A 27,287-nucleotide genomic window follows, 5' to 3' on the forward strand; every position below is an offset into this window, starting at 1 on the left:
ATATACATGAAGTCCACAATGGGGAGACCTGGCCACACACGACAAGAAGGTCATGCCCATAATACAGAAATTGGTTTTAAAGGCAAAATAAGATTTTCCGTACCTCCAACGATGTTCCACTCTCCTCCAAGGTTGGCAAGTTGCTGGGAAGGAGGCAAATGCGTTTTGGGGCACATTGTATGCGCCGGTTGAAAACATCCCAACGTCAACCCATTGATCCCGAGATAGTGCAGTAAAAAAATTTAGAATAAAAAGTGGTGCTAATCAAGCAGAACTAAATTGGGGTAAAAGGAAAGGAAAAAGTCTGCAATACCGCTGGAGTTTCGGAGCACCAGTCCCAAATGTGATTGCATATAGAAGTAGCAACATTGTTTATATACGCAGTCCTCAGAAGTCTTGTCCGGATATCCATTCCACAGTTTCGAATCGCTCCGGTCAATTCTACCATCACCCTTCAGCAAGTAAAGATTTTTAGTATTAAATCCGTAAATAATCAACTTAATGACAATTTGTCTCACCAGTTGTCATTGCCAATTCTAGCATGCACAGCTTGATTATTGGGCTCAATCCAACCATGAGTGATGTCCACGTGTTGTATAGAGGAAGTGATTCCCCAACAAATCAAATTTTGCACATTCTCAAGCTCAATATCTATTCTGTCAGCTATAAAAAACGCAGCCATGTCCTGGTCTGCTCTCGTCAGACTAGTGATGTTTCCCAGAGGTAGCAACGGTGCAAAATGATGAACAACCCTTGCCCCTATGCTGGCGGGGTGGCTAAAGATCAAAATCTGCAAAAAAAAAAATGAAAGAAAGTTCCCTCCTTCTGTTGTTAAAATATAAGTGCACACTAAAAGAAAAAGAAGACTCAAATCACAGTTCATCTCGAGCCTCCAGCTCACATCCTTTCTTGGAAAAAAAAAATTACCTTGCAATTGGCAAGTGCATGTCCTACCAAAGCCTCAGCCAGTAGAAAGTAAGACAAAAGTCCACATCTTGGGTTACAAGATATACCTGCATAGAACTGCATGAGGAATAGTTAAGCGGCAACTTTCTGAATGAAGAGGTGCACAAGGATCTTTCATGTCATAGGGCCATACTCTTAAGCTTCACCGACCGTGCATGGCAACTCCATAGATGCTGCTGCAACCAGCGAGGCTGCAAGTTCAGACTTGAGTTTACTAACAACAGATTGAGGATAGTTCTCATCATGTGGGCCATCATTAAGTCCAGCTGTGCACATCACCCGAGACCCAGAAGAGCGACATCTAGACCCGGATCTTCCACCAAGCCGTGACTGGTCCATGCCACCTGGCATAGGTTCAGATCTGATAGGTGAAACACTTGCTACCTCACCAAAAGCAGATCAAGTTTCAAGAGCTCCAGTACTTGGTGCAGTTTGAGGACCAGCTTGGTTCTGACCAACTAACCATCCATACACCGAAGGCAGCTCCCCCCTTGGGTCGCCAAAAGAGAAAATAAAAGTGCTTCCCTCTTCAGGTTGCACTTCCATATTATCCACACTGTTCATTGCAGATTGAGTTACTTCAGATTCCCTTACACCAGAGTAAAGATTAGTTCCCATCTCTTCATGCATGGAAGGAGAGCTGCTAGGTCAATTGGAGACAGATGGAGTTCATACTGCCCTGATGGCATTGAATATGCCGCAGGCGCTCTGAAGAAGATGAGTCTACCCTCTGCTGTTCGCTAAGACCAACATCCCCATCTGTGTGCGGCAAGGGTGCTCTTCCATCATCTCTATCAAAGGAAGGCCACATAAAAAATGGTCAAGGCATTAGAGCCAGTTCATCTGCCAACCTAGATCTTTCATTAGAATGACCATCTGCAAGATATAAAGTAGGAGGAGGGTAGTGCAAATAACCAGGAGAAGTTGCAAGGGTCATAGCTGAATCCGTCAAGTCAAGGTCATTGACCTGCAAATAGATAAGATGATAACATCAAGAGAAGCTATGGTGGAGGAAAGAAAGGTGCTGACCAAATAGACTTCACCTCAGCTCTTAAAAGAAATGGAGCTGCATGTGGATAGAAATGCACAGCCCTAAGAGATCGCGGTGTCCTCAAAACAATAGTTGGTGATGATATCTGTCCACTTCTATTGTAGTGCCAAATGTACAACTAATAAAGAAATTTAAGGTCAAAGCCCCTAAAAGTAATCCAAAGTTCACAATCCACAAAAATCCGCATTAAAAACCTCCACCTTGTGACCAGACGCAACAGCGAGAAGTTCTCCTCGGGCATAGAATGCAATGGATGCAATAGGACGGTCTGTAGAAACGACAAAGACACAAATAATCCTCTTAACAAGCCCCAACATTGACACAGTTTCTTAAACATATGGTTTCTTAAAGACATGGGAAGAAAAGGGAAATCAGAACGAGAACTACAAAAATTGCGAGATCCTATGCACTCTGCAATATTTGCATCCACAGGCGAACTTCATGATCCAAACTGCCACTTGCAAGGATCTCTGGGTACAAGGGGTGGAACCTTACCAGCAAATTTGAAATACCACTCAGACGAAGCTAAAAATACAGTATCAAATCGTTGCACGCAAGGAGCCTTATAACAGACGCGGCTTACCACCCACGGTGTCCTCCTATGACCCCTTAACACCTTTAAGCAACTCCCCATCTGAGAATCAATAAGTTTGATGGTATGATCTCCACTGCAATCAAGAAAATCAACTCCAACTTGATATATGATATATGCTCTGTTTTAATCTGGAATAAGAATCAATATTAATAGCGACCACCATTATACAAACATACAAGGATCTTCTACTCACTATGTAGAAGCAAGTATTTTTCCATCAGGGCTATATGCTGCAGCAATCGTCGATCTTGGAGGAGGCACAAGGGGACAACATTTGGCAGACAATGTTGCAGTGAGAATGCCACCACCCTGCCAAAATGAGCATGTTGAAAACAGTCGATAGAACATTGGCAAATTGCTGTATGCCATGGATTGCCATCAGGTGCAACAACATATGAAAAGTACATAAAAAAATATACCCAAACCCACATTCGCAAAAGAAAATCACAGTTTAGGTTTGAGAAAAAACCAAGAGATGAGACTTTGTCTTACATCTCTTACTGCTTCACAACTTTGCTGGAAGGGATAGAGCTGACACCCTGAGGCTTCTCCCCAAAACCTCTTTAAAGAATGTTTTCATCGTGGAGAGATCTCTCTTCGCAGTCAGAGTTTAAAGACATTGCCACTGCTGAAAAAAGACACATATATAAGGAGATACATGAACTAAGAAAACTTGGTATAATGACAATACATGTTGTTTCTGGTAATTTCCACTGATGAATTTAAGATTTGATAAATCATGGTTTGATGCAAAAGAAAGGTTCCCTCATTAATAAGAAACATGTAAGTACATCTTGTAGAACAAACCAAAAGGACAACTATCACGCTTAAAATAACTAGGCTTTGACCCTGGAAAATTTAGGGACTCTTTAGCAATATTTTATGTACTTTCTTCGAGAAATAAGCCAGGATGCCTACATTTGGAAACATGCAGATTAAATATATGGCCCTTGCTGCTTAAAATAGATCTAGGAAATCATGTGAGACTAATGAATTGAAAATTTCACAGCAAAATGCCTTTTTTCTTTTTCATTCAACCACAAATAATGGGTGGGGGATGTTTAAGAACTCCAATACTTAAACTCTCTTTTCGGGAGATATATGTTCCCATGTATCAAATTAATGAAGCAATGATTTCTTTTCCAAGGAAATCATATATCTAATTTGAGGTAGAAAGAGAACTGTAATTTCTTAATTCTTATTCACAAGGAGATATCTGCATGCATCTCTTGTCTCAATTTATAAAATTCTTTCAGAAGTGCGTCACTGTCTCAGACTATGCAAAACAAACAACAGATAGAAGAAAATATTTACAATCTTCATTTGATCTAAATGTTCATTTATATAACAAACCAGAAGAAACAGATAGCCATTGTCTACCAAAAATGAAAAAATAAGCAAGGGAGAAAAAGAAATTGACATTGATTAGAGGCCTAGACTTACCAAAAGACGTAGTACACCTTCAAACATTAGACTTTTCAAGCTACGTGTCTGGCAAAAAGAACAATGATTCTATACACTAGCAGAAGTCTTAGTGCAATGCAACTTATTTTTATTTACAACTCTGTTTTATGTCATAAATCATTGCAAATAAACGAACATTGCATTCCTATGACATTATTGTGATGAATACAAATTTTTCAAGTAGATTATCCTATGACGAATCAAGTAAAAGTAACACTTTCAAAGGGCCTATAAGCTTCTACAAATCAAAGTATATCTAAATTAATAAACTGCAAAAGTTAATGCTAAAGTCCATTAATGAGCACTCCATTCTACCCTCTTTTATAGTTGTATGATCAGATATTAGATACTTTCAACCTATCATCAATGCCGTGGACTAAATTTGGTGGAGCGGCAACCACTATTGGTTGATTTGAGACACAAATTTACACCTAGAGTTACTCGCATAAGAAACACTAAATTGAAACCCTCCTCCCCCCCCCCCCGCTCTCTCTCTCTCTCTCTCTCTCTCTCTCTCTCTCTGATCAATTGATTTGAGGTCCATGGCCTGAGAGAGGCCTAGCAATCGCTAGCAGAGCAAAGGCTATAATGACGGCTGCATGGATGGGGCAGTCTGAGAATATGTTTGGTGGAGCGGCAACCACTATTGGTTGATTTGAGACACAAATTTACACCTAGAGTTACTCGCATAAGAAACACTAAATTGAAACCCTCCCCACCCCCCCCCCCCCGCCCCGCTCTCTCTCTCTCTGTGATCAATTGATTTGAGGTCCATGGCCTGAGAGAGGCCTAGCAATCGCTAGCAGAGCAAAGGCTATAATGACGGCTGCATGGATGGGGCAGTCTGAGAATATGTTTGGTGGAGCGGCAACCACTATTGGTTGATTTGAGACACAAATTTACACCTAGAGTTACTCGCATAAGAAACACTAAATTGAAACCCTCCCCACCCCCCCCCCCCCCCCGCCCCGCTCTCTCTCTCTCTGTGATCAATTGATTTGAGGTCCATGGCCTGAGAGAGGCCTAGCAATCGCTAGCAGAGCAAAGGCTATAATGACGGCTGCATGGATGGGGCAGTCTGAGAATATGTGTTGGTCGTGTAGTTACACCACTGCCTGTGGGTGCGCGTTTGTGTGTGTGTGTGTGTGAGAGAGAGATAGAGAGAGATCGTCAAGGATGGTCATGACCTACGGTGGCAGTGAGCGAGGCGATGGCCGGTCTAAGATGGCGGAGGCTTAGCCCACATTAACAGATGAGAGGAGAGAGAAGGGGGGTTGACTATGTCTAGGTTTTCTTTCTTGAGTGTGGCTGTCATATCGTGACTGAGCCCACAAGTGTACAACAAAAAGAAATAAGAAATGAGTGCCGCCTGGCAAGCAGCAGCCAAAGCATCTATCCGAGTCCATTCTTGTGATAACAAGATTACAGACGATAAAAGAAGTAGCAATAGTCTCTTATTAGTACATCCGCTCCCTAGGATCTATCAAATTTGCAAAATGTTGGATATACATGCATGAGAGACCCTTTTAGACTCCTGTAACGCAATCAGATATTATCTTGTAGACCTAACCCCGCAATCGTGCACTCAAAAATCCTTTCTTTCCGGGATATCCCACGAGAACCAGTGGAACACGAAATAGGAGCAGTAATTCAACAAGAGACCCATGTCAACATGTAATTAAACTTATCGTACAATATTACTCAACTATAACACCCACAATGGCCTTCAACAACATTCGACTAGTTGCCTATTTCCAATGGATTACAAGGCAACATCTGTTAATAACTTGCAACCTCAAACATTCGCGGTACAAAAAGAGCCCTGTTTTCTTGGAAGGGTAAAATCATTCTACGAAAATGTCAAGATGAATTTGTCCTGTGACATCATTTGGGGTAACCTAATCAATTACCTCCTCAGTCTAGGTTGGCATAACATAATGTTAAACGGCTAGAACTATCATTGTTTCACACTAGCAAGCATGATCACCAAAATCCTAAGATACACGATACATACAAGAGTTGATCAATTCTTCCGCTGATGGGGACCCAGAAAAACTGACGGATTACTGAACAGAGCATGGGCTGGATAACAGTCTCGATAGAATGGCAGAATCCTTCCTATAATTAAACGACCATATCCAAGTAAGAGACACGATCCTCTAAATTCTAACAGATTTTGCAGAACTCCAACCAAAAATCAATGACATCACCCCACAGCATCCCGTATTATCAAAAGGGAATTCATTTCAAAGGACTCCATTAGTGGCCCCAGTAGATATTTCTAAATTTCTCATTTACTTGATGAGATTAGAGGCCAGACCCAGGAAACAGATACCTCTGAGTTGAGAGTCTGCACAAATGGGAAGAACCCCTCTCCCTCAAGAACCAAGCTAACAGACTAAATCACACACACACACAGATCCAATTTCACACACTAGATGCCCCCGCGCAAACTCAAGTCATTCCAGATCAACGCATCGCCGCCCAAATTCTCTCAGAAGCTCGCCATGTACCCGCATTCAAACACTCGCGCATACACTCATTGGCATCAAAATCGCCACAACAACCCACGACGACTCAAAGAGTGGAGCTCGATCTCACCTCCGCTGGCTCGTCGGTTGCCCAGAAGAAGCTCGAGGCACGTGCATCGGCGGTGGATGGGGATGCGAAGAACTCGAGGTCGAAGTCGTATTGCCATATTCCGGGCACGAGAAGCCCCTCATTGTCGTCCCCCCGAACGACCTCAGGCACCAAAATCTTCGCGCTGCATCCCTTCGACTCAAAACTCAAAAATAATCCTGAAAATGGATTTGATTGATGATAAATTTTAGGGGATCGAGCTGAGAAAACCCTAACCAAGGTCTAATCATGGAGGCTCCATCCCTTCTTTTGAGGCAGGTTTCGAACCCTAATTACCCTCGGATTTTCCGATAGAGGTGAGAAAACCATTGAGAGAGAGCCAAAATACAGTACGGCCCTGCCCTTGCGTGAATTCATGTTGTATGTAACTATGTATCCAGTGAACTGTGTCCCAATGCTTTTGTCGAAAAATCAAAACCGTCTTTTTATTTCTTTTTTATTCCAAACCGTCCTTATATATTTTGAAATTTACCACCGTTAAGTCTTTCCTTACATATTTCAAATTGCCATTCGATTTTTCTTTACGTGGACAATCGGATTGCTGAAGTGGACATCTTAATACACGTGTCCTATTAGAACACGCGAAATTCTTTTATTTGGCGTCGTCACTTCAACCAATATAAAAATTGTGAAAAAATTAAGAGCGAGAGAGAGAGAGATATATTTGGAGCTCGTGGCCATGGTGGCTAGAGCTTCTTCGAGCTCGTGTCGTGGTTATGGCCGGTCGAGCTTCTTCGAGCTCAGCCATGGCCTCTCAAAATCCGTCAAGCTCGCAGACGAAGCCCCGACTATAGCCGTTGTTGCTCAAACTTCATCAAGCTCAATTATGGCCGCTCAAGCTCTGCCGTGATCGCAATGGAGTTTCTTTGAGTTCGCAAGCTATCCACCGAAATTACTGGCTTCGAGAAAGGCAAATCTAAATAAAAATTTATGGAGACCGTGCTTATGATAAAATCCCATCTATTGAAAGAGGAGTGAAAAGAAAAGGGGCAATTATTGAACTTTGAAGAAGTTTTCTCTTTGCAAATCAAAATAAAATAAAAAAAGAAATGTTTTTTCTTTGACGATCGATGTCCATATCAGCTATCGTATCTTTATTGTTGAAAAGAAAAACTAGGGTTAAGGCATGCGCTGCGAACATAGGCATAATTAGGTTACTATGTATAGAAAGAGAGAGTATGTAATTATGTATGATCGGTTAGGGTAAGATAAAGAGAGAGGGAATAATTAAGGAAATCTAATAATGACAAAAGAGAAAGAAAATGTGGGACTATTTAAGAGGGGCCGCGTTTTTTCCACTTCTCTTTCTACTTAGACACTTCATTTTCTTGTGATTTGTTTTGATCATACTATCCTTATTGGGTCCATCACTTTTGGTACAACTCTACAAAAGTATTTTTTTTTATTATTTGGTCAACTCTTTTTATTTTGTTTCTTCTCTTTTTTTTTCTTGCGGGTCCCATTTTCCTTATTCTTTTTTCTTTCCATGCCTTTGACGTCTCGCTCTTGCAAATTGTCCTTTTGTTTTCTCTCTTGCATGCCATTTTCTCTTTTTACGCCTACCATTCCTCTTCCTCCTCCTTCTTCCACAAGTCTCTCATGCATTTGTAATTCTCAAAAGAACTGCTTACTTCAACAATCCACGCCCTCTTCATTCGCTATAGGAGGTATGATTCTGGTGAAAGCTTGCTTTTTTTTCTTTTCAATTTTCTTGGTCTCGAATCATGCTCATTCCGATCTCTATTGAGTGTTTCTTAATATCTTGTTTTAAAAGTGAATTTGAGTTTTCGGTCTTGAAAATGATTGATCTTGCATTTCAATCCTATTTTTAGAGTGTAGTGTGCATCAAAACATTGTTTGTATATTAATTGTGCAATTGCTTTGTAGTCTCTCGCATGCTTGCGTCCTATAGACGTTAGCTTTCTCTGGGTTCAGTTTCTTATTATCGTTTGCATAAGTTCTTCATCATTAGTTTTGGGATAGTGTCGTTGCTTCTCATTAATTGACTTGTTGGAAATAATGATGCATGATGTGCTTAATCTGGTTATTTGATCTCAGGAGGAATTGAGTTAATCTATTTTTCTTTGACGACAATGGAAGCCAAATTCTTTCGCTTCCTCAAGATTGTAGGTGTTGGGTTTAAAGCTAGAGCGAAGCTGAAGGACGCCTCTTGTACCTTAAATTAGGCTAATAGTCATGAGGAATAATCGACTCTTCCTCCTGTAGTGCATGTCTTTTTGTTGTGAGAACAATGTGGTCTTTGTATCAGAATCGACGAGCAAAGGGTGCATCAATTTGCTGCTGAAGTTCGTAGTTGCAAGCCTCCTGATGTTTACAAGGGCAAAGCTATAATCTGCATTGATGAAGTTATCAAGAAGAAGGTAGGAAAGAAGTCAAAATGATCATGAAGCAAAAACTACAGTTTGATCTATAAACTTGAAGGGAGTTTTGTAGCTTGTTACCATCAAATATTTTTGTAGTTGATCGCCAGTTCAAATTATAATTCAAACTCATGTTTTTATTGGGTTATTGTTGTTTTCTCCAAAGCTGTTTTTCCCATTTTTTGATAGAGAAACCATTGTTTCTTTTATAATTGAAAGTGTGGACGACAATGGGGTTGGCATCATAGATAGAAAATAGAGGACAAACGGGATGTATAGAAGAAGAAGGAGCGAGAGGCGTATAAATAAGATAATGGCATGCGAGAGAGGACAAAGAGCGGAGAAATGAGACATTAAAAGCATGGAAATAAATAAAGAAGAAAGAAAGTGGGACCCGCAGGAAAAAGAAGAAGAAGAAGAAACAAAATAAAAAAAGTTGACCAAATAATAAAGAAGGATGACTTTTGTAGAGTCGTATCAGAAGTAATAGGCCTAACAAGGGATACTATCGTCAAAAATATAAAAAAAGAAGTGTCTAAGCCAAAAGAAAAGTGAAAAAAGTGCAACCCTTTAAAAAATTGATGGATATGAGAGAATAAAGCGAATGGTAATTTAGGAAATTTAGAAGCGAAACAAAGAGATATATTTAGGCTCGTTTGTTTTGCGGAAACCAAGTACCACTCGCCAAAGATTTATCGGCACCACAGCCATATGATATTAATCTCTCAAAGGCTATGTCTCTACCGAATCCATAGCCAAACAGCATTAGAATGCAAGCAACTCGAAAACGGTTCTTGGATCCAATGTGGACCAAACACAAAAATCTGGATTTAGCTTCGATATCCTTCAATAAACTCCTCCCCTCTTTTGAAACTCGAAAAACAAATGTGCTTACGCCAGAAAGCCACGCACATAACTCCTACAAAAGAACAGGAGAAGACGAGAACTTTTCTCCTCAATGTGGGATATTCATAAACATTACTACAATTAAATAACGCAAAATTCAACAACGTTCCCTCAAATTGGAAACTCGATCTGCTCGAAGATGCGTTTGCACGAGCTTGCAATGCACTCCCGGATATGGAATTTCACGTTCATTAAGAGAGAGAGAGGGGCTATTTTTCACGGGGCAGAGAGCTGCGAAATTGGAGACGAATGATCTTTCTCTTCTACTCTCTGGATCGTTGAGTAAACAACCAAACCAGACAACAGCAACCGGAAAACGCAATCTTCAACGGAACATGGATTCCCCCCCACCCCGGCAGCTCTAGTTTTAATGTTTGCTTTGACATTGGCCTGCGGGTTTGACTCATGTGCCGAGACCGACTCGCCAGAGTCTGGTCTTGAAACCGAAGTGAAGATGGGCTATCTGGTCTTCCGTTGGACTTGCAAACTAGACAAGCCTCATCGAATTACGACCCAATTGCATTTTCTCAATAATTTGAGTCTCGAGTTGTATTATGCTGCTTCTTTGTAGGAAAGAAGAGTCTTGTACAAAAATGTCGCATAAGATGGAACTCTGTACAAGATTGAACCTGACCATCTTAGCCAATTTGTTTCTAACAGGCCCCGTGCATCTCTCTAGCTAATATCTCCCATTGCTCGGCTGTTGCAAATAGATGTCATAAATCAATCGATGCGCTATAAGCAGAAACCAGGTCGAACTCCTGTAGATGCGCTTGCATAGCAGAGAGAGGAGAGAGGTAGAGAGAGTCTAAGGAGCCTCCATGGCAAGTACCATCACCTTGAGATAGATTGGCAGCGTCTGCCTGCCTGGAATTTTGGTCTCCGCGTCCCGGCTTCCAGATCTCAGCTGCAATAAACATGGAGGAAGATTACTTGCTTGAGTGAGGAATTTATCAAAAAGGAGTAACATCGCAGTATGTTGTGACACCTTTTTTACATTATTCGATCCAATAAGCTCATTCGGCAGCTTTGGACATATGAGTCTTACGTTTGTATCAGAACTCTACTGAACCCATGCCGCACTAGTGGCCTCATTTAGTTAACCATCATAACTCCTAAGAAACTCCATTTCTGACTTGTTTCACACAGTACTGATTACTAGAGAGTGCAGCAGATTGAAAGAAGCAGGTGTTTTAGTCCGAAAAGTTTGCTGATTATGGACTTGATTGGTACTGGGTTGATCCTAATGACAATTAAAAACATGAATCTTCTTTACAGAATTTTACAATTGCGAGTTCTGTCCTCACTAGCCCGATCGAACCATAAAAGGCCCACCAGCATCTTTTGTACGATAGGATTTGGACACGATCTGCTCATGGCATCTAATCAAGTTAATTTTAATAAAATTTCTAAGTATCTTTTAGCATTCCCGCTAAATCAAGAACTGAATTCATCAAGTGCACCGAATACGAAGAAAACTGGAGACATTTCGGTTTCAGTGATTGGATTTATGTACGTACAAGGACAAATAGAGTGAGGCGGAGATGATAGGGATAGTGAACCGGCGTGACAAAAGACGAGAAAGAGCAGAAAAGTCATGCTTAGGTATCATGAAAATTCAAACATCTTAGCTAAGATTCCCCAACGGGGATGTGAAATCTCCACACTTGTCGCCACATGGTCCCAAACCTAAATCACTAGAATGTCAATATACTATTATCTTGTGTGTACGAAAGGACAATCACATGTTTGATGCTCGGATGCTTCGTCTTGGAATCGTTGATCACGTCGATCCCAACACATGACTAACGATTCAAATGATATTGATAATATGATCTATAGATCATATAATAACTTTGTATCCAACATTGGTCATCTCTTAAGATCACGTGAGACCACATAAAGTCTAGACAATCAAATAATTGGACTGAATAGGTTAACTCGAGAAGAACACCCTAGTTTCGACAAACATGTACGTCAATTAAGCACAAGTCACTTATTGGTTTCTTCACAACTCTAAAAAGATCACTCCTTGGGATCATCTATCTGGCTTTATAGGGCCTGTTTGGCAACTAGCCAAATAGTGAAAATTTATGTTCTTTTGTTCCTATAATCAGTTTTGGAACAGAAATCCGCTTGTTAAATTTTTTATTCTTGCAAATTTGTGCCCAGAATCAGTTTTGGAGCAGAATCAAGAATAAAAAAAAAATAGCTTCTTGATTCTAGGAACAAAAATGAGAATCAATTTTTTTTTCTTCTTCTTTTTCTTGGTTTTTAATGTAGCTTCTAATGTTCGGAGCGAGAGCCACCCTCGCCGTATCTGGCGAGATTAAAATATTTTAATAAAAAAATATTATTAATAATAAAATATTTTATCGGCCATGAACAAAAAATATTATTAATAAAAAAATATTTTATCGGCCATGGCCGGCTATCAGGCCATGGAAAAAAATGGAAAAAATATTTTAATAAAAAATATTATTAATAAAAAAATGTTAATAAAAAAATATTTTACCGGCCATGGCAAAAAAAATAAAAAAAATATTTTACTAGCCATGGCAAAAAAAAAGAAACAAATATTATTAATAAAAAAAATTTTACCGGCCATGGCCAAAAATAATAAAAAATTTATTTTTTTAATAAAAGTATTATAAATAAAGAAATTTTTTACCGACCAACGCCAAAAAAATAAAAAATTATTTTTAATAAAATTATTATTAATTAAAAATTATTTTACCGGCCATGGCCAAGAAGGAAGAGAAGAAAAAAAGAAAAGAAAGAAATGTTAAAATATTTAAAATATTATTAAAATATTATTAATAAAAAGAAATTTTATGCCGTTACCAAATGCATTTCTGTTCTTTTACTATTTTAGGAATAGAAATTTTGGGCCATTACCAAACACCTTTAAATGCTCAAAATAAGTTCCCGGGCACAGAATAAAAAAGAATCATTTCTGACCAGAATCTGTTCCCGAGCACAGAATGGTTGCCATGCGCAGCCTTACTCTCATCTTTCCTAATCGATAAGACGGTATATTTCATAAACTTGAAACTTACCTATATCGTGCTTTCTCACAAAAAAAAAAGGTTTTAAGGCGGAGAAGAGAGTTCCTTTTCTACTTACCAACCTAGACAGTAGACATGTAGTATGCCACTTGACACGCGGCCCAGTGATAAGGGATTGGGTTGGGGTGGGGTGGGGTGGAGACGTTTAGTTTCGGATATGGAGTTCAACTCTCATGTTCTATAGAGAGGCAGGACAAAAGTGTGAGAGAGATCAGAATTAGAGTATGACATACCAAAAAAAAAAAAAACCTAGACATGTAGTATATTACCAGATGAGAAACGAAATAATGAAGCATACTATTATTAGATATTGAATATGATCCACTTATATGAGGCAATGGTCCAAACGGCAGGATAGAGAGAGAGAGATTGGGAGTTGAGGGTTGATCTCTTGATGGGTGTCAAATCGCCTATCGAATGCAAATTCAACGGCGGATGAAGTGGTAACAATAGACAGGTCTAGTGTTTGGCGACGGATCCCCCTCTCCCAACCCACTTATTTATGCTTGATTATAATCTAACATGTTATTCAACATATCGATTTTGTAACTAAATGTTAAATGTAACCGGGACGGATCATCAACTCAAAGTTGTTGCATTACTTTACGAACAACGAACCCAGTCGTACAATCATGATTTTGATGTGAAGGCAGGCTATCAAATGGAAGTCCATGCCAAGCTACAGAGATTCCTGTCCTGGTGGATGCAAATAATTGCCGCTGCAACGGACATAGGAGCTCCAAAATCGGGTCACTGTCCAAGTCCATCACTGCTTTATTTGTATGTTCATAACTAGTTTGGTTAGTGGCCACAATTAGTTTGCCACTTTCTTGCCCCTTTTATTTCGAAAAAAGTAAGATTAGGTTTCGTAATAGAAGTTATCTATAAATAGGAAGTTGATTTGTAAGTGATACTCAGATAAGTAATTCGTATTCAATACTAAATTGAAATTCTAACTATATTATAGAAACCGATCTCAGCCCAGTTTTATTCTTTTGAAAAAAAAAACAGGCCAAAAAAGAAAGACATATTGCATCTTTTAACTGATGCACCTAATCGAGAGGACAAACCTCCGAAAAATCACTCAGTTTCAATAAATTCTGTGATGGAGTTCATCACTTTTTGAACCGTGACTAACTCATGGAAAGCGTTAGAGAGTGAAACTTCTACAAATAATTTAAGCTAATTCAATGGAGCAAATGGACCCCCCAAGTCCAATTTAACCTAACCACAATAGTCTTTGGTGGAATTATTCTTTTATTAGATCAATCAATGATCTCTTTGCAATGTAGTTGGTCTAGATCTAAGTGCATCCAATAGATGGACCTTGTAATTAGATGAAGACTAGACATGAACACTTACATTATAACCCACGATCCCATGCATGCATATGCACTAGGTTAAATGAATGCTTTTGCTCACAGGGTTTTCCTGAATCAAGCAACCTCATGTTCACGGCAATCATTTCCGAAAATAAATTGAAATTGTTGTAATATTACGGAAAGTAACAGAATCCTGCCAATAAGGCATCACGAAAGAATCAGAAAAACAAACAAGAAATGATAATGGTTCGGTCCAAGTGTCAGTATCTACGTTCACGGGGAGAGCCGACAGCAAATAATCAATTATAATCAGAGAATCAGAATTACAATCGCTCACACGCTCGAGTATTTTCTACACTTAGATTAAGTCTAAATTCAAAGTGTTTACAAATAAACAACTCAATTTGAATGTAAAACTCACACCACAACTAGTGTGCTTACTTTGAGACTTATACAGGCTAAGGCCTAAGGTTTGCATAAGCAGGCGAGAACGCATTATTGTCGCCACCTATTGGGGACTGGAGATATGGACATGTTGGGAGATTGCTCGAGGGAAAAAGATTGTCTTAACAATCATTTTCGCCTATGTTTTCGCTTAGTTAGGTCAAGAGGGGATGATGATATAGTTCAAACTTAGGACACATGAACAATAACGCGTGATCATGTTATTGAAATTAATATTCATTTGTATGATCGCGACATATTCGATACATAAGATATTTTCTCTTTGTACACTGGGATTTAAGATTTCTTATATGTGCCTTTGGACAGAGCTGACATTAAATGCTTTCTTCTCTAACTTTGTTATAGTTCGTATATTTCTCCGATAGGAGATCGAGAATTCAACCATGGGAGCGAGCCACGAATTTTTTTGTTATTAATATGTTGTTCATGGAATTTTTCCTCCTTCCAAAAACTTGTGTTTGAGGTCCATGGGATAGACAAAAACTTAAAACTAGGGACAAGATGTTATGATGGATTTTGCTCACCTTTTTGCAAAACATCTTGGCACCATAAAGAGCGGGATTTCTAGTGAAAGATTATCCTTTTGATTATTCTCATGACATTCTGATGGATTGCAATTCTTGAACAGATTGCGAGTGAAAGCGAGATTGCCCTGTTCTTCTTGTGGCCGAACCACCAGCCTTACTCTATCATGCAATTTATCTTGTTGGTTTGACGTTACAATCTGACTTATGAAACGTGTTCCTACACTTGCAAAATAAAAACATGTGGTTAGCTTTGGAATTGGTTCAGAATACCCTTAGGTGATTCGATGGACTTATGTATGAGTGTGTTTGCATATATCATGGACTTTGAAGATCTCAAGTCCCATATGTAAAGTCTCTTCTCCTCCTAATTAATTGCTCAGCTCTGATTGGTGAGTTTGTCCCTTTGTTTATTTTTGGTGGAAAGTTTTGTTGACTTTGAGATAATCTCAGGAGGCCTTGAGAATATTACTTTCACTTTTGCAAGAATTGAATGCGTAGCTGTTAAAATAGTGGAGTTGGATGCTCCGGTAACTGTATCGTTACTCCTAACAAATTGGTTGAATAATCTTGTTGTCGCTTCTCTTTTGAATGGTCGTAGGACTCTCTTGGGAGCTTTCAAGAGGGTTAAAATCAGGCACATTTTCATAATGGTAAATCTATAATTAGAAGCAGTTTTGGTTTTCTAACAAACTCTAAGGAAATGGAATAGGAAAAACAAAATCGACAGTCTCTTCACAACATAAATATGCCTGATAAAGAAGTGGTGAGAGGAAGCAGCAAAAGGACCCAAATTTTACAGCCAAGAAGTCTACTTTGTAGCAAATGCAACACAAAAAATTACTTTTCACTGTACGAGGTTTATTATCTTGCCGACAAGCAATATAGAGAGGCAAGCAGCCAAGATCGCATGAATTAGATTAGTAATTTTTGTATAAATTATTGTTCATGAGCTGGTGCTTGCTAGCTTTTCTTGTATTTGTTAAGAGTAAGTTGAGGACTACTTTTCTGATCGCCACATTACTTTGCAGTGCAAAGGAGACTTCATATCCATTAATGGCGAACATCTTGACTCGAGTTTTAATCACTAAAGCTAGTGGTATTTATTGTGATCTACATGTTTTATATTTTACAATTTAGGAAACCGAATGATGTGGAGATTCGTATTTTCCTAATGCAGGCTCCATAGGACAACATGTGGCATATCTAGCCGGTAATGGAAATATGCTTCCAAATGATCGAGATATTTTTTTGCAACTTTATGATGATGAAGCGAGGTCTGCTAATTTAGCAAGATTACGGATGGCATTATTGGGGTTAGCTCATCCTAACTTTCAAGGTTTGTGTAGCTTCTTAGTTTCTGACAGTTCTTGTGTTGATATTACTTGATGATTTGGCACTTGAATCAGGTGTGCGTGCTACCCCAATACTTGAAGTGGCATGCCAAAATGTGGAGTATGTAGTTGGGATTGGGGAATTCGCGGGATCAACACCTCAGTCAAGAAGGGCAACCATGATTAGAAATTTCGGAATATATAGAAGACTGGCTGAGGCTTTAGTAGGGCATGCACTTGCCAATTGCAAGGTAATTTTTTTTTCCAAGAAAGGAGGCCCGAGATGAACTGTGATTTGAGTCTTTTTTTCTTTTAGTGTGCACTTATATTTTAAGAACAGAAGGAGGGAACTTTCTTTTTTTTTTTTTGCAGATTTTGATCTTTAGCCACCTCGCCAGCATAAGGGCAAGGGTTGTTCATCATTTTGCACCGTTGCCACCTCTGGGAAACATCACTAGTCTGACGAGAGCAGACCAGGACATGGCTGCGTTTTTTATAGCTGATAGAATAGATGTTGAGCCTGAGAATGTGCAAAATTTGATTTGTTGGGGAATCAATTCCTCTATACAACACGTGGACATCACTCATGGCTGGATTCAGCCCAATAATCAAGCTGTGCGTGCTAGAATTGGCAATGACAACTGGATTATTGGGCTGAATCCAGCCATGAGTGATGTCCACGTGTTGTATAGAGGAATTGATTCCCCAACAAATGAAATTTTGCATATTCTCAGGCTCAACATCTATTCTATCAGCTATAAAAAACGCAGCCATGTCCTGGTCTGCTCTCGTCAGACTAGTGATGTTTCCCAGAGGTGGCAACGGTGCAAAATGATGAACAACCCTTGCCCCTATGCTGGCGGGGTGGCTAAAGATCAAAATCTGCAAAAAAAAAAGAAAGAAGGTTCCCTCCTTCTGTTCTTAAAATATAAGTGCACACTAAAAGAAAAAAAGACTCAAATCACAGTTCATCTCGGGCCTTCAGCTCACATCCTTTCTTGGAAAAAAAAATTACCTTGCAATTGGCAAGTGCATGTCCTACTAAAGCCTCAGCCAGTCTTCTATATATTCCGAAATTTCTAATCATGGTTGCCCTTCTTGACTGAGGTGTTGATCCCGCGAATTCCCCAATCCCAACTACATACTCCACATTTTGGCATGCCACTTCAAGTATTGGGATAGCAAGCACACCTGATTCAAGTGCCAAATCATCAAGTAATATCAACACAAGAACTGTCAGAAACTAAGAAGCTACACAAACCTTGAAAGGTAGGATGAGCTAACCCCAATAATGCCATCCGTAATCTTGCTAAATTAGCAGACCTCGCTTCATCATCATAAAGTTGCAAAAAAATATCTCGATCATTTGGAAGCATATTTCCATTACCGGCTAGATATGCCACATGTTGTCCTATGGAGCCTGCATTAGGAAAATACGAATCTCCACATCATTCGGTTTCCTAAATTGTAAAATATAAAACATGTAGATCACAATAAATACCACTAGCTTTAGTGATTAAAACTCGAGTCAAGATGTTCGCCATTAATGGATATGAAGTCTCCTTTGCACTGCAAAGTAATGTGGCGATCAGAAAAGTAGTCCTCAACTTACTCTTAACAAATACAAGAAAAGCTAGTGTCGCGACCTACCCGTCCCGAAAGGTTAGGCCAATAGGTATTTATCGATGGATGTGAACAGCGATTGATTCGTTCGAAAGACAAACCAAATGGTTCATTAATCCAAAGACTAAGGCACTCCCAAGCCCCATACCTCGTGCGACGAAAATTTTCTAATTTACGCATTTGAATGGAGTCGCCACTAGCCATGATCAAGGGTCGGCTAGAAACCCTAATCGAGACGCGGGAGCGTCGTCTCGATGCGTGCGAAAACCAGAGATTCCAAAATTCGGGGATTTGATTACACTAGCGATCTAACTAGTGCCCTTTCGGTACCTAAACTTGAACGTTCGCAAACTAACCTACTGGACAGCCTATCGAAAAGCCTAAAGCTCGTCCTAACCATGCTAAAAATGGAAAATAACAACCAATGTATTTAAAGTGCACAACCAAAATAAACAACCGGCGACCTATCATCGTTTCTAGAAAGGAAAAGGCAATCAAAAGCCCCAAGGTAAAACCCTAATGGCTTGTCCGATTTTTGAGAATTTTTTAAAGGATTTTCTCAATTTTTACGAATTTTAAACTAAGCCCAGAATGGAATTAAAACTAATATCTAGTGAAATCAGGGCCAAAAAGTGATTTTTGAACATTTCCTAATTTTCTGGATTTTTGGAAATTTTCAGAATTTTTTAAATTTTTTTAATGTTTTTTAGATTTTTTAATATTTTTGGGTTTTTAAACATTTTCGGATTTTTTTAAATTAATTTTTTAATATTTTTTATTAATAAAATAAAAATCCGGACCAGGTCCCATGACCGATCCGCCCGACTACTTGACCCGACACTCAGTCCCGCTCGGGATCCCCCTTTTCCCTATTTCTTTTCTGATTTTTTTTTTAAATTTCTTTTCTCCTCTTTAATCTTTTATTCCCCTTTTATTCTTTTTTTCTTTCTTTTGGTCTTCTTTTTCTTTTTCTATTTTTTCTTTTTTGCCTTTTCTCTTCCCCCTGCAAGCCCATGCACGTCCTTCTATTCCTTCTGGTTCTTCACCGAGAGCTCACCAAGAACGTCCTTTTCTTGGTGAAACGTCGGCGACCCAAACTTCGAACCAAAACCGGTCTCTTCGACTGGCGTTGACAACGAATTTGCTCGGACCGAAATCGCAACCCCCCATCATCGAACCAAAGTCCCTAAGCCAGCACCACCGGCCATTAAATCGCTAACAGCGGCGACGCATTTTAGCTTCCCGGCCATCAGACTTTCGGCTCCCCAAACAACAGACCTTAAGTCTGAACAAACGAGCGTGAACACGCGTAAACCGAAGATAGAGAGCTAACAGTTGCGGCCTCAAACCGCGAGCATCACCGGTGACGAAGAGCTTTCCGGAGCAAGGGAGGTGTGTACGCGGCCGACTCGAACCAAGGTTAATATGCCACGAAATCACATGAAAGACAAAGAGAACATAAAGTCAGTGACAATATTGGAAGAGCTCGTGCATAAATCGAAGCTCCAGAGCATCCGTTTCATGAAAACAGATTCGACATTCGCTTGGGCATTTTATCAAACAAGTGGTGAGCGAGCTCAAAAACAAGTTTGGGGCCGAGCTTCAACACTATTCTTTTACTCGAGCGTGATATGCATAGGTTTAAATAAGCTCACTACACCATAAACTCGCTTCAGTTTACAATGAAGCATCCACAAATCAACACGACCTGGTTTGATGTTCTAACCCTAGACTGTCTCGTTAGTGCGGTCGAAGATTGGAATTACAGGTCCGATCTTGAGAGAGCTCACGGCCTATTTTCCACGTATAACGCCTAAATCGACTTATTCGAGCGTGAAACAAGTGTAAGCGTCCATGGACGGGGCCGGGCGACCACCGAATAGGCTCGGCGTGCCCGGCACCGGAGAGGCAGGGGAGGAGGAGGCCGAAACAGGGGAAGTCAAAATCCTACCTGTTCGAGGCTGGCCGGCGGCAAAGCGGCGATCGGAGGCTCGTCGGCGGTACCTCAGGGTCTCCTTCAGGCGGATGGGGACCCTCTGCTCTCGTGTTTTTCCCCCGAACTCCCTCGGCCTCTTCCTTCTCTTCTCTCTTTTTCTTTCTCGGTTCCTCTGTTCTCTCTTTTTTTTTTTTTCACACTCCCCTCTCTCGGCTCTCCTTCAAACCAGCTCTTCTTTTTTCTCCGTCCCTCTCCCGCTCTCTATCCTCCTTCTTCTGGACGTGCCTTCATCCCCATAAAAGAAGAGGGCAGAGTCCTCTTTTTGTCTCCTGTGAGACTCCTTTCTTCCGTGTCCTTTCCCCCTTTTCTTCTTTTTCGTAAGTATCAGAGGGAGAGTCACGGGGAAGAGCTCCCCTTTGTCTTCTCTCTCTCTGCTTTTTGTTCTGGCTTCTGTCCGCTGCGTTCTTCCCTTCCCCAGGTCAGCGCACGGCACAGGGCTAGGAAAGTGAAGTGGGCCAGCGTTGACTAATTCAACGCTGGCCTTTTTTTTTTTTAAATTTATTAATTAACTAATTTTTTTAATTTAATTTTTGAAAATAAACATGAAAAATATGTTCTAATAGGCCCTATTAATGCAAATGCACCTATTGTCTACATGCCATACAATTTAAAGAAAATATTTTTGTTTAGGGATTAAAAATCAATCCCTAATTTTTCATGCAATTAAACCCTAAATGAATAAGCAAAATTTAGGTGTCAACAGCTAGCAAGCACCAACTCATGAAAAATAATTTATACAAAAATTACTAATCTAATTCATGCGATCTTGGCTACTTACCTCTCTATATTGCTTGTCGGCAAGATAACAAACCTCGTACAGTGAAAAGTAATTTTTTGTGTTGCATTTGCTACAAAGTAGACTTCTTGGCCATAAAATTTGGGTCCTTTTGCTGCTTCCTCTCACCACTTCTTTATCAGGCATATTTATGTTGTGAAGAGACTGTCGATTTTGTTTTTCCTATTCCATTTCCTTAGAGTTTGTTAGAAAACCAAAACTGTTTCTAATTATAGATTTACCATTATGAAAATGTGCCTGATTTTAACCCTCTTGAAAGCTCCCAAGAGAGTCCTACGACCATTCAAAAGAGAAGCGACAACAAGATTATTCAACCAATTTGTTAGGAGTAACGATACAGTTACCGGAGCATCCAACTCCACTATTTTAATAGCTACGCATTCAATTCTTGCAAAAGTGAAAGTAATATTCTCAAGGCCTCCTGAGATTATCTCAAAGTCAACAAAACTTTCCACCAAAAATAAACAAAGGGACAAACTCACCAATCAGAGCTGAGCAATCAATTAGGAGGAGAAGAGACTTTACATATGGGACTTGAGATCTTCAAAGTCCATGATATATGCAAACACACTCATACATAAGTCCATCGAATCACCTACGGGCATTCTGAACCAATTCCAAAGCTAACCACATGTTTTTATTTTGCAAGTGTAGTAACACGTTTCATAAGTTAGATTGTAACGTCAAACCAACAAGATAAATCGCATGACAAAGTAAGGCTGGTGGTTCGGCCACAAGAAGAACAGGGCAATCTCGCTTTCACTCGCAATCTGTTCAAGAATTGCAATCCATCAGAATGTCATGAGAATAATCAAAAGGATAATCTTTCACTAGAAATCTCGCTCTTTATGGTGCTAAGATGTTTTGCAAAAAGGTGAGCAAAATCCATCATAACATCTTGTACCTGGTTTTAAGTTTTTGTCTATCCCATGGACCTCAAACACAAGTTTTTGGTTCACGGCACCCGGTTTCACTCACCTTTTTGCATAAAATCTGGGAACCATAAAAAGCGGGATTTCTAGTCAAAGACTCCTTTTGGGCAAGATACTGCACGGGTAATGATGCAATAAGTGAGCCAATGATGGGCCTTCTTTCTGCCTCAAGATAACAAATTCTTATGGTAATAAAAACTGAGACAAGACAACTGACAAGAACCTATACACCAATTCTCTGAGATGAAGATACATAGGATGTTCAGACAAGGGTCCTACAACCCTAATGAACTAATTATATTCATGAATTTTCTCATCCAAAATTCATACATCAACAACAGCAACAGCTTGAATCACCAGAACTAGCTAAGTTTTCGAGTAATTCTCATAAGCCTATTCATGGATCTCAGTCTCAAAACAAGGTAAAACAGAGGGGCTTCTGTTTCATTTTGGGACGAGTTGGCAGTGCAGTTTGCTTTTGACAAATGCATGAGTTTCTTCTTTTACGCTATGCAGCCTGTGCTAGCACACGTGTATTCCTGGTTTGTCTACAAATACCAATTCCTAAGATAAAATGAGCTTTGAAATGTGATATCAGATGACTGTAACGTGGACAAGTGGATATGGAGTAGCTGAAGCGGAGCCATTTGTTGAGTGGGGTCGTCATGGTGGAGAAGAAATGGGTTCTCCGGCTGGAACATTGACTTCTGACCGTAGTAACAAGTGTGGTGAGTAAACTCTTTTGCGGAAGTTGTTGTAAGGAATGAATTGTAATGCATAACAAGCCTCTGTTCTCAGACATCAGCAAGGCAAGATGCTTGGCATGGTCGAGTCTCCTCTCCTTTCTAATAAATATCTATTTATCGAAAATTGCTCTAGGCATCAAGGCATTTCTTTATTCAATGCGGAAGGTAAAATTTAACTGGGTGTGGTGGAGGAGAGGAGAGAGTTGGGCTTCCTCAATTCCCACTTATCTCCTGCAGGTTCTGGGCTTGGAAAGGTTAAAAGCTTGAACTGCAATCCCGTGGATTGAAATGTGGAGGTACTTTGCAGGAGCGTGCTTCTACACTTTTCCTACTCAAGACTACCCCTTTGGACAAGATCCCGAAGAAGCATCTTGCAAAGAAATGGTGCTCGTGATCCCACCTGAAGCGCGAACTTAGTCACAAAGCTGTGATAAAGGTGGAACTTAGTCAGCAATCGATGGAAATAATTGCATACCATCAGATGATTTGGGCCTTCAAAAGATTTCATTGCCATCTACTTTACACAATGCACGTAGAGTGTCATCTTGGATCGAAACCAATCTGGTGATGTTCATTTTCTGGCTCAAAGCAATGCTTCCAAGCTGTGTATTTTTTATAATGGCAATAAAACGTATCTGATCGCACAAATCGACATGTCTGTACGTATCAGCACATCCAACATCTAATAATCCTGTCTGATACATGCACTGGTTCTACGGCTCCATGAGTCCCCAAGAAGGAGCGGAAGATGGAGTCTCGCAGATATTGTAAGACTACATATGCATTTTGTTTCTGATCTAGAGTTTTCAGATTTTTATTCAAAATTGGTATGAAATGAATCACAGAAGCTGCAGGCCAATCCTAATCGTAACGACTTCACCGTCCAGCTTTCATGACATGATATTTAAGATGCCATCCTGCGTCGATACAGTTCAAAAATAGTCGATGTGAAAATAAAAGTCACCGTTCTGCTTCTTAGTTCTTTGCATCTTTATGTCAATACCACAGAGAGAAAGCTAGCTCCATGTCGATTTGTGCGATCAGATTATTACTGCCGTTTCATGATCGATTCAGAAGCAATGCTGCTATTCAGTATATGCACAAAGTCAACTTTTAAACGATTGATTTAGAGAAATACATGGACCGTGGCCATGCCCTTTGTTATCCGATTAGCAGGCTTCACTACCCATGACTCAACATCAAAAACTGCTGCCACAAAGTTATGAAAATTTTCTGTAATCTCAATACAGCAAGCAAATAACCTATCCAGATTGCTACTATATGATGGTCCTGTCACTGAGGGCGATAGTTTAGTTAGGCATGGGCCTCTGGATTCTGTATGTTTCTATTGCAGCTAGCACAAGACTCAGTAGTTTGTATGAAAGTGGGAAACTTCTGTGGGTGGCTGCATGCTTGGGCATTTTGAGCAGGAAAGCAATGATGATTAAGCAAGAATGAAGTGCTAAAATCACCTGAGGTTGAGGAATCTTTGAGGTGTTTGACATCAAGAATGGCTCCAGAAGCTGCTTCTGTATTCTCTTTGATATCGTGAGCTCCTACAACCTGATATTCCCAAGTTCCGTCCTGGTATCCTTCGTTGAGGAAGAGTTCAATGTGCCTTGCCTCCAACATTAGCATGGATCCTACCACAGCAAAGATTTTTGAGTCCTATGTGGCTAAATCAAACACACAGACCATTTTCGCAAAGTCCAGAGGAGACTATGGAAAGGAAGTGATCTCTCTGTTTCCGATGATACTAAAATATCTCCCCTTGAATGCCTAAATAATTCCCTCCAAGAAACTTACCATCAGTTTAAAGCAAGAAACCACGTCATACAATTTGCAACAGACTGACTATGCCAGTTAATTCGTGAGAGTTGTGAAATCCAAAATTCATGAACCTTGCGTTGTAGGTTGGCAATATTTCATTTGAGCATATCTAACATCATTACAGTTTAGCCTATTCAAGCAATTGCAATAGAAATAGATCGGATATCCTCAATTTCTTTTGAATTCAAATATTAATTTGTACTGAGTAGTCAGCCCGTGTCAGCAAAGACGGGGAAGATATGTTTTACCAGAGAGAGGAGATCAATATCACGTTAGCTAATCCAAGAACACAATTGGTTACCTGGACAACTGCTGATGTCACAGATAGGACAGCAAAGTAGATGCATATCTGTGTGCAGACAAACGCAAAAACATAAGGTTAGAGAAGCCATAAAGTGCTTCTGTTGTCCATACTAAACATTTTTGTAGAAAAGAATGGCGGGCCACTTTGCAACTAACGAGTACCAGCTATCCAGATTCCCGTTCTGATGTTCTTCAGCAAGCAATACGTTTTCATACATACAAGATGCTATCGTTTTGTGCTTTCAATTGAACACCTTTTCAATAACATGTTTTGACCTAAAATTTTATTCTTTTCTCGTAGATCTCTAACATCTTTTTATGCATCTGCCAAATCAGTTTGAGATTTTGGGTTCTCAGGCTGCCTGTTTCTTAAAAAAAATGATCTCTCTTCTGCTTTTATGTAAACATTGAGAATTGGAAGAGCATGATGCACCATACTACCCTTCCCCCCGATCTCCACGTGTGCTTATCACTGTGTAGTGTGCATGAATCCGTGGTACATTAGCATCGATGGACCGGCGCATTTTTGTTTGTGGGGACTGGACACGTGGAGCAGTTAACTTTACTTATTGAAATGTGTATTTTTACATTTGTGTAGACAGACCTCCACACTAAAAGCGTACTTTAGTATTTTGCTCCATTGATCCAATCATGATACAGTACTTGTTTCACTGCTCTGCGGTTGATTTACCAAAATTACATCTCTATCTTTCGGTTAGCATAATTATAGGTTAGTGGATGCTATTTGAGAATTGTAATCAACAGAGCAACTAGGATAAGAGGGTTCTTGGTTTCCAGTTTTGGAATGAAAAGATTTTCATGCATTGCCTTCGTGATAAATTTGTGATTACAGTAGCTATGAGACTTTCTTAAAAAACCGCGCAACACCCTTATTAGTGGCTTGCATCTTATGTACCCTGAAATCTCAAAGAAGTGAAAAAGGTGCATAGTAGTAATTAAAAATAAAGGAAGTTCAATGTTTCACCATTCTATTAGAGAGAACTGCTCCTTACTTCTTTTGATTTCTCCATGGGCTCTGTAGAAGTGTTACTTCTTTATTTCTCAAGATTCTTGTTGCTGTTCTTCTTCTCTGACTAGAAGATTCATGACAGGCCATATCTCTATGTTCCATTGTTTGGCGAGTATACCTATGATTTCTCTGAATGGAGGCCTAGTACTTTTTGTGGAGCAGTCGAAGGCTTTTCAAGAGCTTATCAACGAAGGGAAGGTGACTTCTCGTTTGCTGTTAATTTCTTTTCTAGCGTCTCAGGCAACCCATTTTCCTTGCTCGACAATTTGATGAGTTTGAAAGAGAATAATTGACTTTAAGCCCAGAAGACAATGCTCCTTTTTTTAGAATATGAATACAACTAAATTGCTGTCAATATCATATATTCTGCTTTTCTGAATGGCCTAAGCTGATCAGTGCATGAGAGATCTAAACTCTTTTCTTAAGGGGTCACAGCATAAGAGATCTACACTTGTTATGGTTGTTTGAATGATGATAATGCATTTGAATTTGTAGAAGTAGTTACAAAATGAATTTGCCGTAGAGTTCATCGAAAGCATTGTTTATGACAACTAGAATTAAAACTTGCTTCTGCATGTTTACAGTCACATTGCCAACTTGAATTACTTATTTGGATATAGAAAAATGAAAAAAAGAACTATACTCTCTACTTAACTAAAGATGCGAAACGAACTTTATCAGGTTCTTTATATTGGCGTTTCAAACAAGACTTCCTATAGAGTGATGGAGTTTGTTCCTGTGGCTTAAGTTGAGGGACTACCAAAGATTGTAAGCATACAAAATTGCTACAGTTTACTTGTAAGATGCCGCTTTGTAGGTACCTTCTTCTAACACTGTTCCTTGGAAAGTGAAGAGAGAACAATGCTGTCTAATGAACATTTGCCTAGAGGATGTTGTGGGGGGAACAGATATTTCGAAGATTGAGGATAATAATTCTGCAATTCGGAAGTCCCATCTTCTGAAGTTCTATCGTTGCTCAACACGTTGCAGTGGGATGGATGGCTATCTAGTTTCTCATTGTCGAACTTAATAAGTTCAATAGGTAATAAATGGATGGACGGATGGTAACTTGCGCAGGGGAATCTCACTTGTACGTTGAAAGAAGTCATCGCTACTCTTTCTTTTCGTTTCCCAAAGCTGACAATGTACATCCACAGATTCTCTCTTCAAATGCTTATAATAGCGCATCTTTAAATTGGTAGGGAGGACAACCGGTAATTACGTTTCATGTTGAATTCGTTGCAGTTGATCTTGTGGAAGTTTGCCACCCACAGAACTGCAATATTGGGTTACTTGCTTATTCTCCGTTGGTGGA

General features: G+C 39.7%; 1 protein-coding gene, 1 long non-coding RNA gene and 2 pseudogenes across 2 annotated transcripts; 2 read left to right on the forward strand and 2 right to left on the reverse strand.

Moving 5' to 3' along the window:
- Nucleotides 1-274: 274 nt before the first annotated feature.
- On the reverse strand, nt 275-18,068 carry LOC130139980 (malate dehydrogenase 2, cytoplasmic-like). The gene is made up of 4 exons (XM_056318081.1): nt 17,978-18,068; nt 17,732-17,907; nt 519-790; nt 275-452 (listed from the first exon to the last, which is right to left on the reverse strand). The coding sequence occupies exons 1-4, from the start codon at nt 18,012-18,014 to the stop codon at nt 275-277; spliced, it is 663 nt and encodes a 220-aa protein (XP_056174056.1). The 5' UTR covers nt 18,015-18,068.
- Nucleotides 1,514-6,839, reverse strand: LOC115688943 (uncharacterized; annotated as a pseudogene).
- LOC115688946 (60S ribosomal protein L6, mitochondrial-like) lies at nt 8,810-9,118 on the forward strand (annotated as a pseudogene).
- On the forward strand, nt 16,603-17,303 carry LOC130138435 (uncharacterized). The gene is made up of 2 exons (XR_008816833.1): nt 16,603-16,967; nt 17,089-17,303. It is a non-coding gene; the product is annotated as an uncharacterized LOC130138435 (long non-coding RNA).
- Nucleotides 18,069-27,287: the final 9,219 nt, after the last annotated feature.

This window comes from Syzygium oleosum, unplaced genomic scaffold (assembly GCF_021117445.2).
Source record: "Syzygium oleosum isolate NSW1041296 unplaced genomic scaffold, Sole_v2.1 Sole_v2.01, whole genome shotgun sequence".
Classification (NCBI taxonomy): Eukaryota; Viridiplantae; Streptophyta; class Magnoliopsida; order Myrtales; family Myrtaceae; genus Syzygium; species Syzygium oleosum.

Bases quoted from the DNA above. Each gene is read 5' to 3' on its own strand.
- LOC130139980 (XM_056318081.1), bottom strand. From the start codon at position 18,014: ATGGCATTATTGGGGTTAGCTCATCCTACCTTTCAAG. The intron at 791-17,731 runs GTAATTTTTTTT...TTTTTTTTGCAG, and splicing joins ATGCACTTGCCAATTGCAAG to ATTTTGATCTTTAGCCACCC. The intron at 453-518 runs GTGAGACAAATT...TACTTGCTGAAG, and splicing joins AGAATTGGCAATGACAACTG to GGTGATGGTAGAATTGACCG.